We start from the raw sequence: 18,441 nt of genomic DNA, 5'->3' as shown, positions 1-18,441 counted from the left end.
CTAATGTATCTTCTTAATTCCTTATCTTTTGATTACGTTTATCAAGAGGCTTGATATTTTCACAGCTTCCACAGGCGATACTATTTCGAGTTAATTTTAACTTGTATAAATAGTAAGTAAGCTATTAATATAACTAAAGGAAACTGCATTGAAACACTCGGAAGACACGTGATAGTTGATTGATACAAGCAGAAGATAAGTTATCTCTTGTGCGACTGCCAAGTTCAAGGTGATGAGTACGAACATAAGTGTAGCTTACTGCATTAAACATTTTCATATTTTTTAAGATTACAGATTTTTTCTAATGTGTTTGCTTTAAAATGGACAAGTATAGCAACTTAGTATTACGCTTTCTCGGGAACTCTAGAAAGGTTTTCGGTTACACAAAAACATATTTCATAATCACGGACTAGTAAAAAAATAAGGACTCCGTGTCACCTTACATAATAGTGTAGCACCAAAACAAGCCGATTAACGTGTAAATACATAGCCCCACGCACACACTTACACTACTACAGGCCGATAGGCGGCTATTATGAGAATTGTCATCGTCTGTGACAGATGAGTTTGCGTCTCAATTAAATATTTTATAAATGCCGTCGTGCGTTGTGAAAAAGTGTAAAAACGATACTTTATAAGTATTTGTGGCCATATATGATTATTTAAGGGAGAAAATGTTGTGTAACAAGTATCCCCCGTAACCGCACACACACTAGCATAACGGTGCTTCACTTGCTAATATCACGGCGCAGAGTCCTTCTTTTTTTACTAGTCCGTGTTCATAATATGGTTTTTCACTTGCTACTCCGAAATGTTCCATCGTTGGAGTACTGTTCTCACCTCTGGGCGAGCGATCCCCAATACCTTCTTTCATCGAACTTTGATTACTTGAACTCTTATCAGGCTGTGGCTTGTGAGAGTGTGAATCCCAGAAGTGAGGATTATTACTTTAAAAAAATAACAATTCTCATAATAAAAATATATATGAATTCAATTTCCTAAGATGCAAATATTGGGGTTGAGCAGCTTTTCAACTGTAAATTCTCTAGATGAAGCCATAACCTGATAGTTGAACATAGACATAATATTATGAAGATTTATGAAGTTACGTCACTCAAACGGTTGGCTCAGTGGAAGAACGCTCGCACGGAACGCGAGAGGTCGCGCGTTGGAGACCCCATCGTTCAAAAATTTTGTTTCCAAATTTAACTTGTGTATTTAATCCTAGAAGTGAGTGAGACACTTTAAAAAAATAAAAAATTGTTTTAATACATGAATACAAAATGTACTTTTTTGACATAAGCACTTTAAGCATACTTTGCGGAAAACTATATCTATCCAAATGTTATGAGTTTTCTTTAGTGTTAATTCCGCCAGTATTTGTCTTTTAAAAAATCTGGCACGAGACTGACTTTCTCGATTTTGGCGAGTCAACATGTCCTGAGGATGCCTCGTGTCGAATTCTTTAAAAGACAAATATTGGCGGAATTAACACTTGAGAAAACTGAAAACACTTGGATAAGCACTTGTACTATTATTTCTGTAGTCTGGAGCTGAAATGGTCACTATCAATTAATCCTCTTACTGGTGTCTCTAATTGTTATAACACTAGAAAATAACAGCTCCCAAGGGTGAATACATACATTTCTATTATAAAGTCTCAATCGCGATTTAGTAATTGTGATCTACAAATAAAATTATTAATTAAAAGTCACTATTATGAGCAAAAAAAAATTTATCAAAAAACAACCGACTTCAAAACACTATTCCAATTATAATATAATATGCACTAAAAAGTATAAAAATTATTGCGTATTTTTATACAATCTAATTAATTAATCTAATTCTAGTTAAGATTATTGTTATTTTTGGAATTGGTGTCCTTTCGCCACGACCCGCTCTCGCCTCTCGCCTCTTCACGACTCAGAACATCTCACCTAGTTACAAACCTGTCTTGGCTGACACCGACTCCAAAAATTTCAATAATCGTAACTAGAATTAGATTAAGTAATTAATTAGATTGTATAAAGATACGCAATTATTTTAATACTTTTTAGTGCATATTATATCTATTGTTTTGGAATAGTGTTTTAAAGTCGGTTGTTTATTGGGATATTTTTTTATTTTTTGATTTTTACTGAATTTGAAGTTCAATGCAGCAACGAACGTAAGCGCTTTGCAATTTTGTTACTGTAAACTTAGTACCCTTTCTGTAAGTCGTTAAGGAGTTCCATTGATCATCATATTCGACTACGACAATTACTTGACCATAACTACGTTACGGTAGATGACATAGTATTGACTTAAAAAAGATTCGGCCGAAGATCGTTAATTCTCCTAAGAATTGAAGAGTTCCGTTACTTTGTCATGGATTCCTTAATCAGAACCCAACCAAACTTTGAAGTATATCCTTTCCAATAAAAAAAGAATCATCGAAATCGGTTGGCTCGATATTGAGTTATTCGTAAATTTATCGTCCACATACGTATAGCAAATTTAAGACTTTTATGGTTTTCTCATAGATGCCATTGTTAGATTGTACCATACGGGAAGTACCAGCTTTCAAATAAAAAAAGAATTATCAAAATCGGTTCACCCAGTCGAAAGTTTTGAGGTAACAAACATAAAAATACCGACGCATTGAGAACCTCCTCCTTTTTAGTCGGTTAAAAATTGATATTGGCCTTTTTAGCACCAGAGCACAGATTTATTCTTTGACATAAGGTAGCTTCGATCCTATTCTCGTAACAAAACGGGTTACTGGAAACACTGTACCCTCTGTAGGTACTAGTTTACGAATTGCCTCGAGTTGTTCTATTTGAAATCAAATAGCAAAAAATCTTTCTGTCTGTTCTATTTGATCAGGTCTGTTTGTCGCTGCTTGTTAGACTCAATCGATTTACATTATGTTATGCAGTTGTGTTATACTTAATTGCTGTGTATTTTCTACTCAGCTTGGGTCAAGTTCAAAAGTCATATCCATCCATAGACGGATAATGATTATAAAAAGGCAAATTGTAATTATCTCTTGGAAACTACGTTTTATTGTCAAGTAGTGTTTATTTTGAAAGCGTGAGGGCTAATTATCAAGTCAATTATATTTAATATATTTAATTATATTTATTGAGAAGATATATTTATAAAAATAAATACTTAAAGGAAAATAGAATTAAATTAATTAAGAAAAGTAAATCTTCAGTTCCATTTTCAGTAATAATCTATAAGTGAAAATTTGTAAATAGCCTGCAGCATTTTCTGAAAAAAAAAATATAACAGTACGCAGATGAGAAAGTGTGTTTAATAAGCAATTTGTCGAGGTTAATAATACAGCCCTATAATCTATACGACGTCCCTTGTTTCATAAAATGGCGTCATTGCCTATTGTCTTGTCAATGGTTATTTCAGTAGTCACCACATTCATTTGAGATCCATCATTCACATTATTTACGTATCATACTATTCATCAGTTTTATTTAAACGGAGAGGTGATATTACCGGTAGAATCTGCTATATTTCCTTGCAATACTCTGGATTCCAAATTACAATGGGATGTACATATTGAAGGATTGGCTAAAAGACTTAGTTCTGCAGTATACGCACTTAAAAAATAAGACAATTAAACGTAGAAACGGCGCGACTAGTTTACTTTAGCTATTTGCATAATATTATGTTCTATGGTATATTGCTATGGGACAATGCTGCCGATATCAATACCATGTTTGTGCTACAAAAGAGGGCTATTCGCGCTATTTATAACCTAGGAGTAACTAAAGAACCATTGAGAGAAAAGTTTAAAGAAATAAACATCTTGACTGTTGCCTCTCAATATATTCTTGATAATGTTATGTATGTACATAGGCACTTAAGTGAGTTTGTTAGAAATTAATCTCTCTCACTAATAATTCATAACCATAATATTAAACACCATGAAGAAAATAAACTTAACTTACTCGAGTATTTTGTGGGGCGTTGTATATGCTTTTACAACAAGATTCCAGAAAATATTAAAAAATAATTGTATTTACGAAATTCAAAGGAATTGTTAAATAACGTTTGTGTGGTAAAGATTACTTGTAAAAAAAGACTTACTTAATCATACCACAGATTGGGAATGGAGCGACCGCCCACAGGCTGTTAGATAATAAATTTTATTGTACGATTTTATAATGCAAAGCTATTCTAAGTATACTTATATAAACATGATAACTTTGCTACTGTAAAATGCAGTATCATGACTAAAAGTTGAGTTGTAAAGTCATAAATTATGCTCTTCTCAGCTTATATATCTCCGTGGGACGCTCCTTTGCACAGGATGCCGGCTAGATTATGGGTCCCAAAACGGCGCCTATTTCTGCCGTGAAGCAGTAATGTGTAAGCAATACTGTGTTTCGGTCTGAAGGGCGACGTAGCTAGTGAAATTACTGGGCAAATGAGACTTAACATCTTGTCTCAAGGTGACGAGCGCAGTTGTAGTGCCACTCAGAATTTTTGGGGTTTTTCAAGAATCCTGAGCGGCACTACATTGTAATGGGCAGGGCGTATCAATTACCATCAGCTGAACGTCCTGCTCGTCTTGTCCCTTATTTTCATTAAAAAAAAAGAAAGAAAAATATTTAATTCTCGTCCATTGGTTCAGTAGATGATGATGATGTATTAGCAAAGAGAATTTAAACACTACATTTACATATGAGTTACGAGAGACTGAAGTATGATACAAATGGTCTTCAAATCGTCCACTTTACAAGCTTACGTCAGGGTGTCGAATTTGCATGACGGTGTGCGCGCGCATCGTAATAATTCCATCTGATAATTTTAGTTTTTCCCTAACTAACCAAAAGAAGTATACCACCTAACTTTGAAAACTTACATTATTAGAACATGTCAATATAGCGTTGTTATTGATTAAGAACGTAGCAAACGTCTAAAAAATCCTGAAAACACTATAAATCATTTATTTATTACAAAGATAATATTTTTTTTATGGAATAGGAGGACAAACGGGCGCATGGGTCACCTGATGTAAGTGATCAATGCATTCACCCACATTCTGTTGCAACACCAGAGAACTCACAGGAGCGTTGCCGGGCTTTAAGGAAGATATAAGCGCTTTCTTTACCCATGTCGTATCATCCCGAAAACACCGCACAAGGAAGTTCATTCCACAGCTTTGTAGTACGTGGAAGGAAGCTCCTTGGAAACCGCACTGTGGAGGACCGCCACATATCCAGATGGGGGGGATTATATCCTAACTTGTGGCGTGTCGTGCGACGGTGGAATTTGGCGACAGGAATCAGGTTAAAAACCTCTCACACTCCCCGTTATAAATACGGTAGGAGACACACAATGAAGCGACGTCTCTACGCAATGCTAAGTGATCCAGACGTTCACAGAGCACTGGGTTCTCGACAATTGGAGCTGCTCTGCGTTGCACCCGGTCAAATGGATCGAGCTGATATTGGGGTGCGCCAGACTAGAGATTACAGCTATACTCCATGTGTGGCCGGACCTGCGCTTTGTAGAGCGCTAGAGTGTGGGCCGGCTTGAAGTATGGCTGTGCTCTATTAATGGGGCCCAGTTTCTTCGAAGCCAATTTGGCTTTGCCCTCCAGATGGCCACGGAATTGGCAATTGCTCGAGATTTCGAGACCCAGTATTCCGATTCTAGGCGAGGCTTTAAGGGAAGTGTTGTCGAAGAGCGGTGATACGACAAATGGGGTTTTTTTAGTGGTAAACGCGCAAACTTGAGTCTTCTGGTTTGTTGATGTTCAATTTACCCTATTCCGCGACCTTCTCAAGATAGGACTCGATAGAAGACACAAGTTTCTCCCGGCACTGGTCAACGATTTCCTGAGAGAGACCTGCATGGCCCGTGCATACGGCATCACCAGTGCTGTCGTCTGCATAACAACGTATGTCGGAGTTTTCCAATATATCATTGACATGCTGATGGAACAGCGTGGGAGATAGCACACAGCCTTGGGGCATTCCAGCGTTCACGGGCTCCGGGTTCGAGCAATAACCGTCAACAACGACCCTTATGCTGCGCCCAGTGACGAAGCTGGAGGTCTACTTGTATAAGCTCTCGGGAAGCCCAAATGATAGAAGTTTTGAGAGAAGCGCCTTGTGCCATACACGATCAAAGGCTCTCGCTATATCTAGGCTAACTGCCAGGCCTTCCCCATGCTTTCAATAGCCGCCTCCCATCTATGTGTTTTGTATACCAGAAGATCGCCTGCCGACCGACCATGTCGTAAGCCGTACTGTCGGTCGTTGATCAGCTGGTCACCTTCTTGGTATACCAAGAAGTGGCGGATAATTATGCTCTCCATAATTTTGCAGATATAGAAACAAATGCACTTGAAGATTTTACAAAAAAAAATTCAGACAGAGGTAACGCTACGTTACTCAGTTAAAAAATATCTGAATCAAGTCGTAAAATAAAACCTTGAAAAAGTAAAACAGAATTTCACAGAAAAAAAATATGAGAAAACAATCGCAGAATATTTAATGTCTGGAAATTTCCGCTTCATACATTTTTTTTGGCTTACTGAATTTTTACTGCATTATAAACAACGAGATAATTCTATTAGATTCGACTCGAATCGAGAATGCCTAATGAATGCATACAAGACTTTCTTTGAGTGGCTAATATAATATTTAGTCGTTTAATTTCTTCCACTTTGTACCTACTTTGGTTAGGTAGATTTTATTTTAATCGAGTTGCTAATAAATTATTCCAGTCCTGTCTTGTCAGTCCATCCATCTCAAGCAATAAAAAAAATTAAGATAACGTCAAATTTCTAATTTCTAGCATGACTTTGACAATTGACATTACGTTATTTTTAATTTTTATCCGAAAGTTAAGATGAATCCGCAATTTGCAATGTATTTCAATCGTTTCAAATAGACTGAAAACTATAGATACATAATACATCGACTGAAAATATGACATCATGGCTGAGCGCCTCCGGAAAATAGCCCAACAGGTGAAAGACAAAATTCATATATCACAATTAAATGCAAGTAGTAGAGAAAAGGTGGATCAACTCCTAACCAAATATGTGCCGGCTAATAAAGTATCCGAGATTGCTGAAAAATTTAAGCATGAAAGTATCACGACCAAAGTGAAGGAATTAGTCTCCAAATATGAGAAGTTTACAGGTATTGAAGAGATAATGGCTATACAAAACACTGTTGTGGAAGCTCAGGTTAGTAAAACATCTGTTAGCTTCTTTATCACAGACTTAGATTGATCATCATCAGAGTACGCAGTACATAGTTTGACTTTATTTTTGATTCTTATGTATGATGCAATAAAACAAAAAATAAATAATGACACTTTAAGTTAATAATATGTAACAGAAAATCTTATAAATAGGTTAATTATCTGTACTGCTGCTACAAATATAATGTGATATGAGACTTCCATGTTGCTTTGTATGTCACCAATACTCTTAACTCGATTATTTACTATTACCCATTCAAATGAGATAGAATGGGTATTCACATGCTATTTTCCTCATATTTGAACTCAACTGTGTGAGTGGAAACATTTAAATTTGAATACACTATAGTTGCCTTCAATCAGAGGGACACCTGATTGAAGGTAGCAATAGCACAACCAAAACTGTTCATCCTATACTTATAATAATAATGAAGCTTTGAATTAATGAAGATTTAAGAGAAAACCCTTTTTTTTTTCTATGGAATCCTAGAACCTTACTGGGTGAAAGCCTCCTCCATTTCTCTCCGTCACCTGTTCCCTCAAGCCAGTTATTTCCAGCAACAACCACAATATCATCTTTCCATTATCTTTTGGGTCTACCTTGACACCTTTTGTCAACAGGTCCATGCTAGATGCCCGAATTATCCACCTATTATCTGCATAAAGTGAAATGTGGCCTGAACCCATTTCCATCTGATACTGTTTAATCTATACTTATGAGTAAAAAAAGACTGGCAAAACTCCTTTGAATCCTCTTGTGTTGTAGAAGATTGTAGGTGGTGTTGATCACTTAACATTGGGTGACCCATTTGCTTGTTTATTCCCCTCTAATTACCATAGGGAGTGATAATAACATAACATATTGCAACAACACTTGGTAAACATTGTGAAGCTATATCAGTTTGTAAAGGGGCTTTCACATGGGGAGAAGAACATATACAAAACTCCCAGCTTTTACAGTAAAAAGTTACCCATCTCTTAATATTAGCGCAGCTTCTGATCTTTACAGATCCATGACTTATGATAGGTTGTAAAGATGCTTTTCCACCCACTTTTAGATTGGTTTCATTAGATTTTCTAAGCCTTGTCACAAATATGCTAATATAAACAGTTCAGGACAGGTTTGTGGGTGCTCAGGATAGAAGGCGTGAACTCGGGCGGGAGTTGGCAACAATTGAGTCCAGGCTTAAAGAACTGCATGCAGAAATGCAGAACACTATGAAAGGCGATGACAAATATCTTCATTTATGTACAGAGGAACATAAGGTATATATAATATATTTATAATTTTAACTGTTTGATTAAAACATCAAAAGTAAATCATAAAAGATAAAATTAAAGATTGTTTATTGAATTTATACACACATTACTTATATATACAATTCGATTTCTGTAAACAATATGTTATTTTTTTTTAAAGTGATACTCCTCACTTCTAGGATTAATACACAAATAAAATTTGAAAAACACTAAATTTATTGAGAGATGCGGGATTCGAACCCACGACCTCCGGCGTTCCGTGCCGGTACTCTGACCAACTGAGCTAACCGTTCGAGTACAGCTTCGTTATAAAATTCTGTTTGCTTTGTTCAACTCTCAGGTTGTGACTTCATCAACAGGATCTACTTTACAGTTGATAACCTGCTCAACCCCAATATTTACGTATTAGGAAATTGACCAAGCAAACAGAATTTTATAACGAGGCGGTACTCAAACGGTTAGCTCAGTTGGTCAGAGCACCGGCACAGAACGCCAGAGGTCGTGGGTTCGAATTCCTCATAGTTCATAAAATTTAGTTTTTAAAAATTTTATTTGTGAATTAGATTTATGTTTAAATTTTACCATCCAACCTTTCTATATCAGCGGCTAGGGCAAACTGATTTGGAAGCTGCTTAGGTCCAAGAGAATGTGAACACTCAAGTCACAATATAAGATTTAATTTTACGTAAGTGTTGTGACAGTAGGAAATATTCTATACCTAAACTTGTGCCTTTGTTTGGGAGTGATCCTTCTATATAGTAGTGCTATTAATATTCTATGGTAGGCAGGAATTTTAAAGTGTCTGTGTACTTATGTATGCACACAAGAAGATAAACTTCTTTGGCCTAACAAAGCAAAAATCATTAAAAAGATTTATTCCTCATGCTATTCTACATTTTTAGAACAATTTTGTAGAAATCTTAGAAAGAATGGCTTATGGGCTTGATCCCTTTGCCTGCCCTAACAATGGATGAAGAAACCAAAAAAAAATAATGGATGATGCAAACATCAGTTAATTTTAGGAACCACCTTCAACCTGTTACATTTTTGTTACAGTGATGCACATCTTAAAATTTCACTCTCATCATGTTTTCATAACACGCCCAAAGACACTTAGACACAGTACAACTTCAAAAACATTTTGTGTGTTCTACCTTCTAAAAACTTTGGTAGAAAGTTAGTTTTTTATTGTTTTTTGTCGTCTTCTCAGCAAAACCTTTCATTTGATATGCATAATATGGTGCATATATAGTATATTTTTCACAGCTGATAATACAAGAGCGAGCGATACGCAGCCTCTTCTCAAAAGCAGAGAGAGAAGAGAGGGAGCTATTCGCGACGATGTCCGCCGCTGTGAAGTTGGGCCACGAGCGGGAAAGGGCTCATGCTGAGAGGAACAAGTACTGGTACATCGTCGCGTCTATATTAGGTGACTCATTTAATTTTACCAAACTTAGCTCAGCTTACAGACTTAGCTCTTAGCACGAATTTAAAGCTAAAAAAAGATGTAGTTGCTAGAGCTTTGGTCCACGATTACAATACTGCCACTCTTATTACAAGGTACTGCACAGTTTTCAAGAAAATAACCAATAAAATTCTAACCTCAAAACGGGTGGGTGAAACATGTAAATAATACACTACATGAGCACTGACATGGCGGCGGGAGACAATTGCTACCAATGTTAAGTTTCTGGGGGTTCGGTTAGATCAAAAATTATCAGGCATAAAGTATTTTGATTATGTGTCACAGAAATGTGAGAATTACATTAATATCCTGCGCTCTGTATCTTGTGTCTGTTGGGGAGCTCACCCCTTTACCCAAAAATTATTGTACAATGCAATCATTCACAGCCACATGGATTACGGCACTATGTTCTTGATCCCAGGAAATAAAGCAGGTCTGAATAAAATGGACAAAGTTTCAGGCTAAATGCTTACACATAATATTAGGAGCCATGAAATCCATTAATGCCATTCAAGTAGAGTGTATGGAACCTCCCCTTTCACTTCGCCGTCAATTTCTTGCTAATAATTTTTTTCTCAATGTTGTTGGCATCCCTTGCTTCAAAAATTTGACCAACTATTTGCTTTGTACAATAATAATAGTATTTCTGAAGACAAAAGACCTTGCATTCTCCACAGTTACTTACTATTCTCCCACCTCTCTAACCCCCTCTTCCAATATTCTAAATTGCCTCTATTTACGATGCCTTGTAATGCACTCACTTTCCAATCATCTGTAATTTTAAACTTAGGCATAGATAAATTTCCATAGAAGCCAATAAAACTTTTTCTCAGATAATGTAGTCTGATACATGCATAAAATCTACACTGATGCTTCAAAAACACACATGAGTCCGGTTTGTGCTGCAGCATGGATTCCTTCAACAAGAATTATACTCAGTTACAGCTGCCCATCTATCACTTCTGTTTTCACTGGGGAATCAATTGCCATACTTAACAAACAAAATAGTTGAAGCTATTTTGTTTGTTAAGTCTCATGGCATGAACAATTCTATTATTCTTTCAGACTCCAAAAGTTGCTGTCAATCAATACTATCAAATCCATTTAGGTCAAAAAGTCAGTTTCCAATTATACTTAAAATAAGAGAATCTTTGAAAGAATGCTCGACCTCAATATTAACATTGTTTTACCATGGATTCCAGGTCATTCAGCCATCCTTGGTAATGAAAATGCAGATGCCTGTCCGAGGTCAGCTACTGCAACAGGTTCCCTCCAATATTCTAAAATTTTCTACCATCCTGAAACCCAAGATGCATGAGAGTTGGTCCAACATATGGCAAGTTTCCAAAAACTCTAAACGCAAATTTTATGGAGATCTAGAACCTGTAATTCCTCAGAAATCTTGGTTCTCCAAATTTAAAATTCCCAAGAAGTCAGTGATATCAACTCTTTGTCGTTTACGTTTTAATCATGCTTGTACTCCAGTATTTTTAGCTAAACTAAGAATTAGGGACAATTCCCTTTGTGAATGTGGTCTAGATGAAGGAAATGTGGATCATTTATTCTTCAATTGCCCTTTAATGCAACCTTCTTTATACAATTTTATACCTCCTGAAGTTCCCCGCCCAACTTCCTTTAAATGTCTCCTCTCCCTAGTTTTTTTGTATAGATTTTGTGTAAATATATTAAAATAAATAAGATTAAGTTGTAAATATCACTAAGTACTTATATGTAATTGTTTAAGTAATTTGTGTATGTCCTTTATAGTCTTAACAGCATGTATATTTGTTTCAGGTATAAGAAAATAAAACTTGTTTCAATCTTTAGCACCGATCACTACCATTAAAATTAGTAAACAAATACTCTTAGCTTGGTGGTTTACCTTAACGTGACATTGGCATACTTGTGGTATAACTTACACAGAAAAAACAGTAGGAAGAATAGAATAGAATGAACAAAGTGAAATGATTTGGCTCTCTTTCTATCGCGTGACGCTTACCTCTTCTGACGACATTAGGGTTGACTTCTTTACCTAAAACTGTACCCACCTAATATAAGGTCATCTTATAAGTATGCTCAGTATTTTCTTTAGTCTAAATAGGTATGTTATCGTAATATTAAATCAATATTATTTCGTTGTCAAACCTACATTAGTTGCAGATAGTAATGTATGCCACGACATAATCAAACCTACTTAGTATATAGGAAATAAATACCTAGGTAGGAAATTTTAATGTAAAAATTTTACGCAAAACGTGCACGTTTTTTTGTAGTACACAAATACAGACCCCAGTCATACACAAGTGAATAAATATGCTTTATTTCAGGCACAGTGCTGGGTATAGCGGGTTCGACCATAAACAACAGACTCAAGATGGCGGAGTTTAGAGAGATGATGGAACAACAGATGGCGCGAAGTGCGAGCGTGTTGTACTCAATAGCGGGCGGTGGCAACACTAACAGTGTGGACATCACGGCAGCTATGAAAACTGAGTATGCTTATCAGGTCAGTGTTTCGAAGAGCTGTTCCACCTGATTCCTGCCGCCGAATTCCACCTTCGCACGATACTCCGCAAATTAGAATATCATCCCTATTATCTGGATGTGTACGGTTTTCAAGGTACTTTCTTCCGTGTGAAACAAGCTGTGGAATGAGCTTCCTTGTGCGGTGTTTCCGGAACGATACGACATTCAAAAAAACCGAGTACAATTTAAAGGGCCGGCAAAGGTCTTGCTTTTCTTCTAGTGTTGCAAGAGAATATAGGAGGCGGTGTGTCCTCCTTTTTCCATAAAAAAACCACCGCGATGGCAAGCGTCCTGATGGAATGACCCTGGTGGCTTTTGGGCACGGGGAAGGAAATGGCGCTGGTGTGGGAACCGACTTGCGTCGACACTCTGGCTCCTTCTCATGTCCAAGTTACGTCAGTTGGTGCTGGGGCTGCTGCTTCGACTGCCGAAGACAGCAAGCGTCGTGACCTGTACGCTCTTTCGTACGGACGGTAGGACGGGGAATTTAAGGGGGTAGAATATTGTAAAAAGTAGACTTAAAGAAGAAGTATTAAAGGTCTCAACTGAAGAACAAAATGTGATCCACGTTTCATTATAGTTGAGATTATATCTATGTATGCTATATTTTGAGAGACTTATGTTTGCACGAAAAATATTGTATAACAGTGGACTGTCAGTGGCAAATAAAATTATAACAGTTACTACACGACCATAATATCTTTGAATCTTGATGGAACGTGAAGCCCCCTCCCGTTCCCCTTTCACCCCCTCACACTCGTCCCGTTGCATCAGTACGGTTTGCAGCTTCATTACCATTAGGTACATGTCGTGATATTTTCATGCTATCACTGCTTTGTTTTTGAAGTTTTCTCCCTATATGGCCACAAATACTTATAATACTTATTGTTTTTACACTTTTTCACAACGGCATTTTTAAAATATTTTATTGCGACGCAAACTAATCTGTCACAGACGATGGCAAATCTCATAATGGCTGCGGATCGGCTTGTATTAGTATTTATAAGTAGGGCTATGTATTTACACGTTAACCGGATTTGTTTTGGTGCTTCACTGTATGTTATGTAAGGTGACACCGATTCCTTCTTTTTTTACTTCACCCACAAGTTACTCGTATAAAAGGATTGACAGTAGGTGGTGATCAGTAACTATAATAGTGCTGCAAGAAAAATATTTTTTTTTTATAAGTAAAACTGGTTAAGACCCAGATTCTTTCATTGATTTTTCATCATTATAATAATAAAATCAGCATCACAACATAACACCTTTATATAAATAAATAATACGGAAAAATTAAATCGTAGTTTATTTATTAATAATTATATCCTAGTGATGCTTGTTTTGCACACCGTAACAAACCGACGATGTGACGTCATCGACCAGAGATAATGTAACCGAGTAGTAAGTAAATGTATTTTCTTAGGAAATGTATGTTCAAGGTAATTTCGACCTACTTGTATATTATGACTGTAGGAAAATAACATTTAAGTGGGCCACAATTCAATTTCGTCGATAGTACAAAGAAGAACTAGAAAAAAAATATTGTATATTAAAGTGTTTTTTTTTGTTTTAGGAACAACTTGCCAGTAATTTAAGTTTGATGCAGGAAAATATTAATAATCTCGTCAGTAAGCAGTCTTGCCTTATAGGTTAGTATGTTTTTTTTTATTTATTAACACCACAAAAACTACTTATTTGACTAACGCAGATTGAGAACCAGATAAGTGTTTAACAACGTACATGTTTACGTAATATTGTGTACGAGAGTTTCTTGCGCCGCTTCTTCTCTCTCAGAACTCTCAGATTTTGGCTTAATCAGTTGAACAAAGCATACAAGATTTTATCAACGATACGTCACTCGAACGGTTGGCTCAGTTGGCAAAGCACTGGCACGGAACGCCAGAGGTCGCATGTTCGAGTTCCGCATCGTTCATAAAATTTTGCTTTCAGTTTTATTTGTGTAACTGTATCAGTGTTCAAAGGAGAGGGAGATAGATTACATTTCTGTAAAACTGAAAAAAAATAACACCTTTTCTATGTTATTACAAAAAAAAATGGCTTAGACTCGTGTTTTGATAAACAGTGATCAAACTATAACAACGTGAGTGACCTAACAATAACGATGTCTAAAATGGAGTTTATCTTTTTCTATTACGAAACAGTGTTTAGCTTGTGTTTAACTAAAATGTCACTAAGCACAATATAAACTGAAGTATACAGGAACAAATAAAGGAACGGAACGGAACGCATTTTTTGACAGCTGTCATCTATCTGTCATATAACCTAAATCTAAAAATGAATATAATCTATCCGCTAGCGGTTAGATACAACTTAGACAAGCATTATTAGATTTTTGAACGCTAAAAAGCAGAAAGATACAGATTTGTGATATAACTTTACTAATACGAGTGTTCAACACATGTGTAACTCTTTTGTAATAACACAGCTTATGTTTTATCTATTTTCAGAGCACATACATCACCAAGAGCATGCAATAGCAACACAAATAAGGGACTTAAAGAAGCTTATCGCAGCCTCTGCCCAGAGCAGCGCAAATTCTGACGCCGAATTGGCCAAAGCGCTGTCAGACGTCCACCACGAGTTAGACGAGGAACAGAAACACTGGGAGATAAACCAAATCCCCACTCATCCAGCCAATCAAATTGTGACATATGTCGGCATTTTGTTGTGTGTCAGTTTCATTTTGGGAAATATCATCGGGAAGGTCAGCTGATTGGTCGGGTTCACTTTTTTCATTTTGAGGGTAGGTCTAACTTTCGCAGGGATATGGTCTTGGACGAATTAAGCACTACACGCAACCCAAGCTGTCTTATTTAAAAACCCGATGTAAAGTTATTCCAAGTCTAAAATCACATCTACAGGATCTTCTTTACAGTAATTGATAACCTTTTCAAGTCCAATATTTGCATATTTGGAAATTAACTAGAGATGTCGCTCTTTCAAATCTAAATAACGAATAAAAAATGACAAGTGAATAATCTAATCATATAATCCAACCTAAATTGCACTCTCGATACAAATACCGTGCTAGCGTACGCAATTATACAGGACTTTAAAAAAATCCTGTACTACATCTTAAGGCGTATATTGGTATCATGTATCAAATAAATATTGATTTTCAGGAAATCAGGACATAAAAAAAGTTGGCCTGCAGCCATTTTAATTATTCTTTGCCCACACACCCATTTCATTCATGTACCATGAGAAGGGGCGGGCGGGCGGCGGCAAAAACGAAAGTTTTGTATTAATAATAAACGCCCGCCTTATTCGTTTGAGCCGCCGCGCCGCGCAGCTTACGCAGATTTTTGAAAACTAAATATGATATATTATTTTTACTGTAGCATTTATTCTTAAATATGGAAAACGAAAGTATTCATACAAATACAGAATTAATATTTGTTTAGTTACTACTTGGAGTTTATTTCTTAATTTCTTTGGTTAAGTTTTAGTAATCAGCTTGTTGTCACTAGCCGCTTGTATATTTTTTGTTAATTTAACTATTTCCCCCACGACACAGGCAACGCCTAGTATGGGGGTTAGTATAAAAAGTTACTGTGTACATATACTTTTTAAATATGCGATAAATAAACTTTTATTTATTTTTTCGAAAGATTGCTTATATATTGGGTTGAAATTGTACTTACATGTGGCAATTCACATTTTTTAACACAAAAGTGCACCAATCTCGTGTCATACTATTTTTATTACTGGGGCTATTAGGCTCAGTAACCGGTCCTCGAAACGTGTCCTGCAATTAATTCGTCCAAGATTAAAGGTTAGATAGCATTTTTGAACACCTGTGTACTCCCAAGTGTAATAAGTGATAACCTGTATGAATGCAGTTAACTAACGCTTTGATTTAATTTATGTCTAATATGCAGTTATAATTATATATATTAGATTTTAGTGATATAATTTTACAAGAAAATGTAGTTTGAAAAATAAATTATATATTTTTGTTGTTATTTTTTTAATACAAAGGGTCAGTGTTTGTCATTTTAATTAACTGTGTCTGTGGTTATAGGTTATATCATAATTTGTGGCTTGTGTGGGTACATGCAATATGAATACCTAAGTATTATGTTCTACGAAAATATTTATACTTATACAAGACAATCGAATATTAAAAGGTCGTCAAAAATGTCCGAGCGGCCTTGTATATAGGTACGTATAAATTAGTTTAAACTTGACAGATAACAGTAAACATTCATTCAAATCGACACCTTATTTCGTGCCAGTAATGATCAAAGTCGCTCTATACGCTATACGCTCATTGGAAGTAGCAACACTAAGTCATGCACTAGAACGCGGGTGGACGCGAACACGAGGCAAGAACATTTTAATGAAGTTATACTTCTTTAGGCGCATAATGAAAAAATGATGAGAGTGAAGTTTTAAGATGCGCGCGCATCACTGTAACACAAAAGTAACAGGTTGAAGTTGGTTCCTAAAAATTTTTGACGTTTTTTTTTGGTTTTTCATCCATTATTAGGACAGGCAAAGGGTTTAAGCCTATACACCCGTATTTATTATTTAATAATTAATTGTCAAAGCCATCTTTGCAAGATTTTTACAAAATTGTTCTTTCTAAAAACGTAGAATAGCACGAGGAATAAATCATTTTAATGATTTTTTCTTCGTTAGGCAAAAGAAGTTTAACTTCTTGCGTGCAAACATAAGTACACACACTTTTTTTAAGAAGCTGGTTCCGCCCTATTCACCTATTACTGGGACGCTCTTTTGTAAGTTGTCTGACAGTACCGTAGTTGCATAAACTATCAGCTATTTCTAATCTGACTGCTGCAAGATTAATCAAGAATTGGTATATGACCCTTTTTGCAGTAGGTATTGCAACTATGTACAGAACCCAGGCGTTTATGGCAGTAAAGTAAATCAAGGAGGTGATGAAATATGTGCATTTTTTTAATGACATTAAGGGACGAGACGAGCAGAATGTACAGCTGTTGGCCTACGCCCTGCCCATTACAATGCAGCGCCGCTCAGGATTATTGAAAAACCCAAAACTTCTGAGCGGCACTACAACTGCGCTAATACCTTGAGACATAAGTTTTGTCAAGTCTCATTTGCCCAGTAATTTCACTAACTTTACTGCTTCACGGCTGAAATAGGCGCCGTTGTGCGCATGTACCACTTTCGCGTTTCATCCATATTCCGTACCTGCCTAGAAAGGAATTCATGAGATACACACTCCTCATATGGTCGTTGTATTCTTTCACAACTTTTGGGCGAGTGATAGAACCTTTCTTTTTTGAACCTTACCTATCATATACTTCTAGCAGTTGCCCGCACTTTGCGACTACGCCTGCGGTATCTAGTTGGAGCGCAGCGGAGACCAATCCTTTACCTAAGATCGATGGCTAAGTCACTTCCCTTAATATACAACTAATATAATATTAAAACCATCAAATCGATAAATTAAAATAGTAAAATAATTAATGCAATTTTCAATTTTGGGACAATGAGCATTTAAGGGTTAACATTTATAATAGGTATAATCATAATAATGGAATGCGGACTTGACTAATAAAAAATATTTGTAAATAATAGTCTGTGGTAACTAAAATTTCTTTGTATATTATAGTTTGTAAGTGAATTGCTAAATTTGTAAAATCACAATAAATTATTAATTACGTTAATTGGTTTTTTATTTAGATAATAGCACCTGAAGTGATAAAGAATATAAATTATTAGATGGACGAAGTAATTTCGTAGGCTCCGTCCTATGTGGCATGACCGTTACTTCCCTTTCTACTCGGATTTAATGTTAAAATTTAATTTGTGGATAATAAGGGATTAGAATTGAGATTACGCCTCTTGACGCTCTAACGCCATGGTGCTGCCATTGGGTATTCCATTGTCCAGTTGTGGCACCATCTACAGGATCTACTTTCCAGTTAGATTCGATGATGGGCAGATCGAAATTG

The 18,441-nt window shown here is 36.1% G+C and overlaps 1 protein-coding gene across 1 annotated transcript; it reads left to right on the top strand.

The window, feature by feature from the left end:
* Window positions 1-6,840: 6,840 nt before the first annotated feature.
* LOC126974730 (mitochondrial potassium channel-like) lies at window positions 6,841-18,153 on the top strand. Its single transcript, XM_050822338.1, has 6 exons — window positions 6,841-7,207; window positions 8,341-8,490; window positions 9,751-9,913; window positions 12,277-12,455; window positions 14,049-14,124; window positions 14,944-18,153. Exons 1-6 carry the CDS (start codon window positions 6,953-6,955, stop codon window positions 15,207-15,209), a joined length of 1,089 nt encoding a protein of 362 aa, XP_050678295.1. The 5' UTR covers window positions 6,841-6,952; the 3' UTR covers window positions 15,210-18,153.
* Window positions 18,154-18,441: the final 288 nt, after the last annotated feature.

Source organism: Leptidea sinapis, chromosome 33, assembly GCF_905404315.1.
Source record: "Leptidea sinapis chromosome 33, ilLepSina1.1, whole genome shotgun sequence".
Lineage (NCBI taxonomy): Eukaryota > Metazoa > Arthropoda > Insecta > Lepidoptera > Pieridae > Leptidea > Leptidea sinapis.
This window is presented reverse-complemented; position numbering and strand designations above follow the sequence as displayed.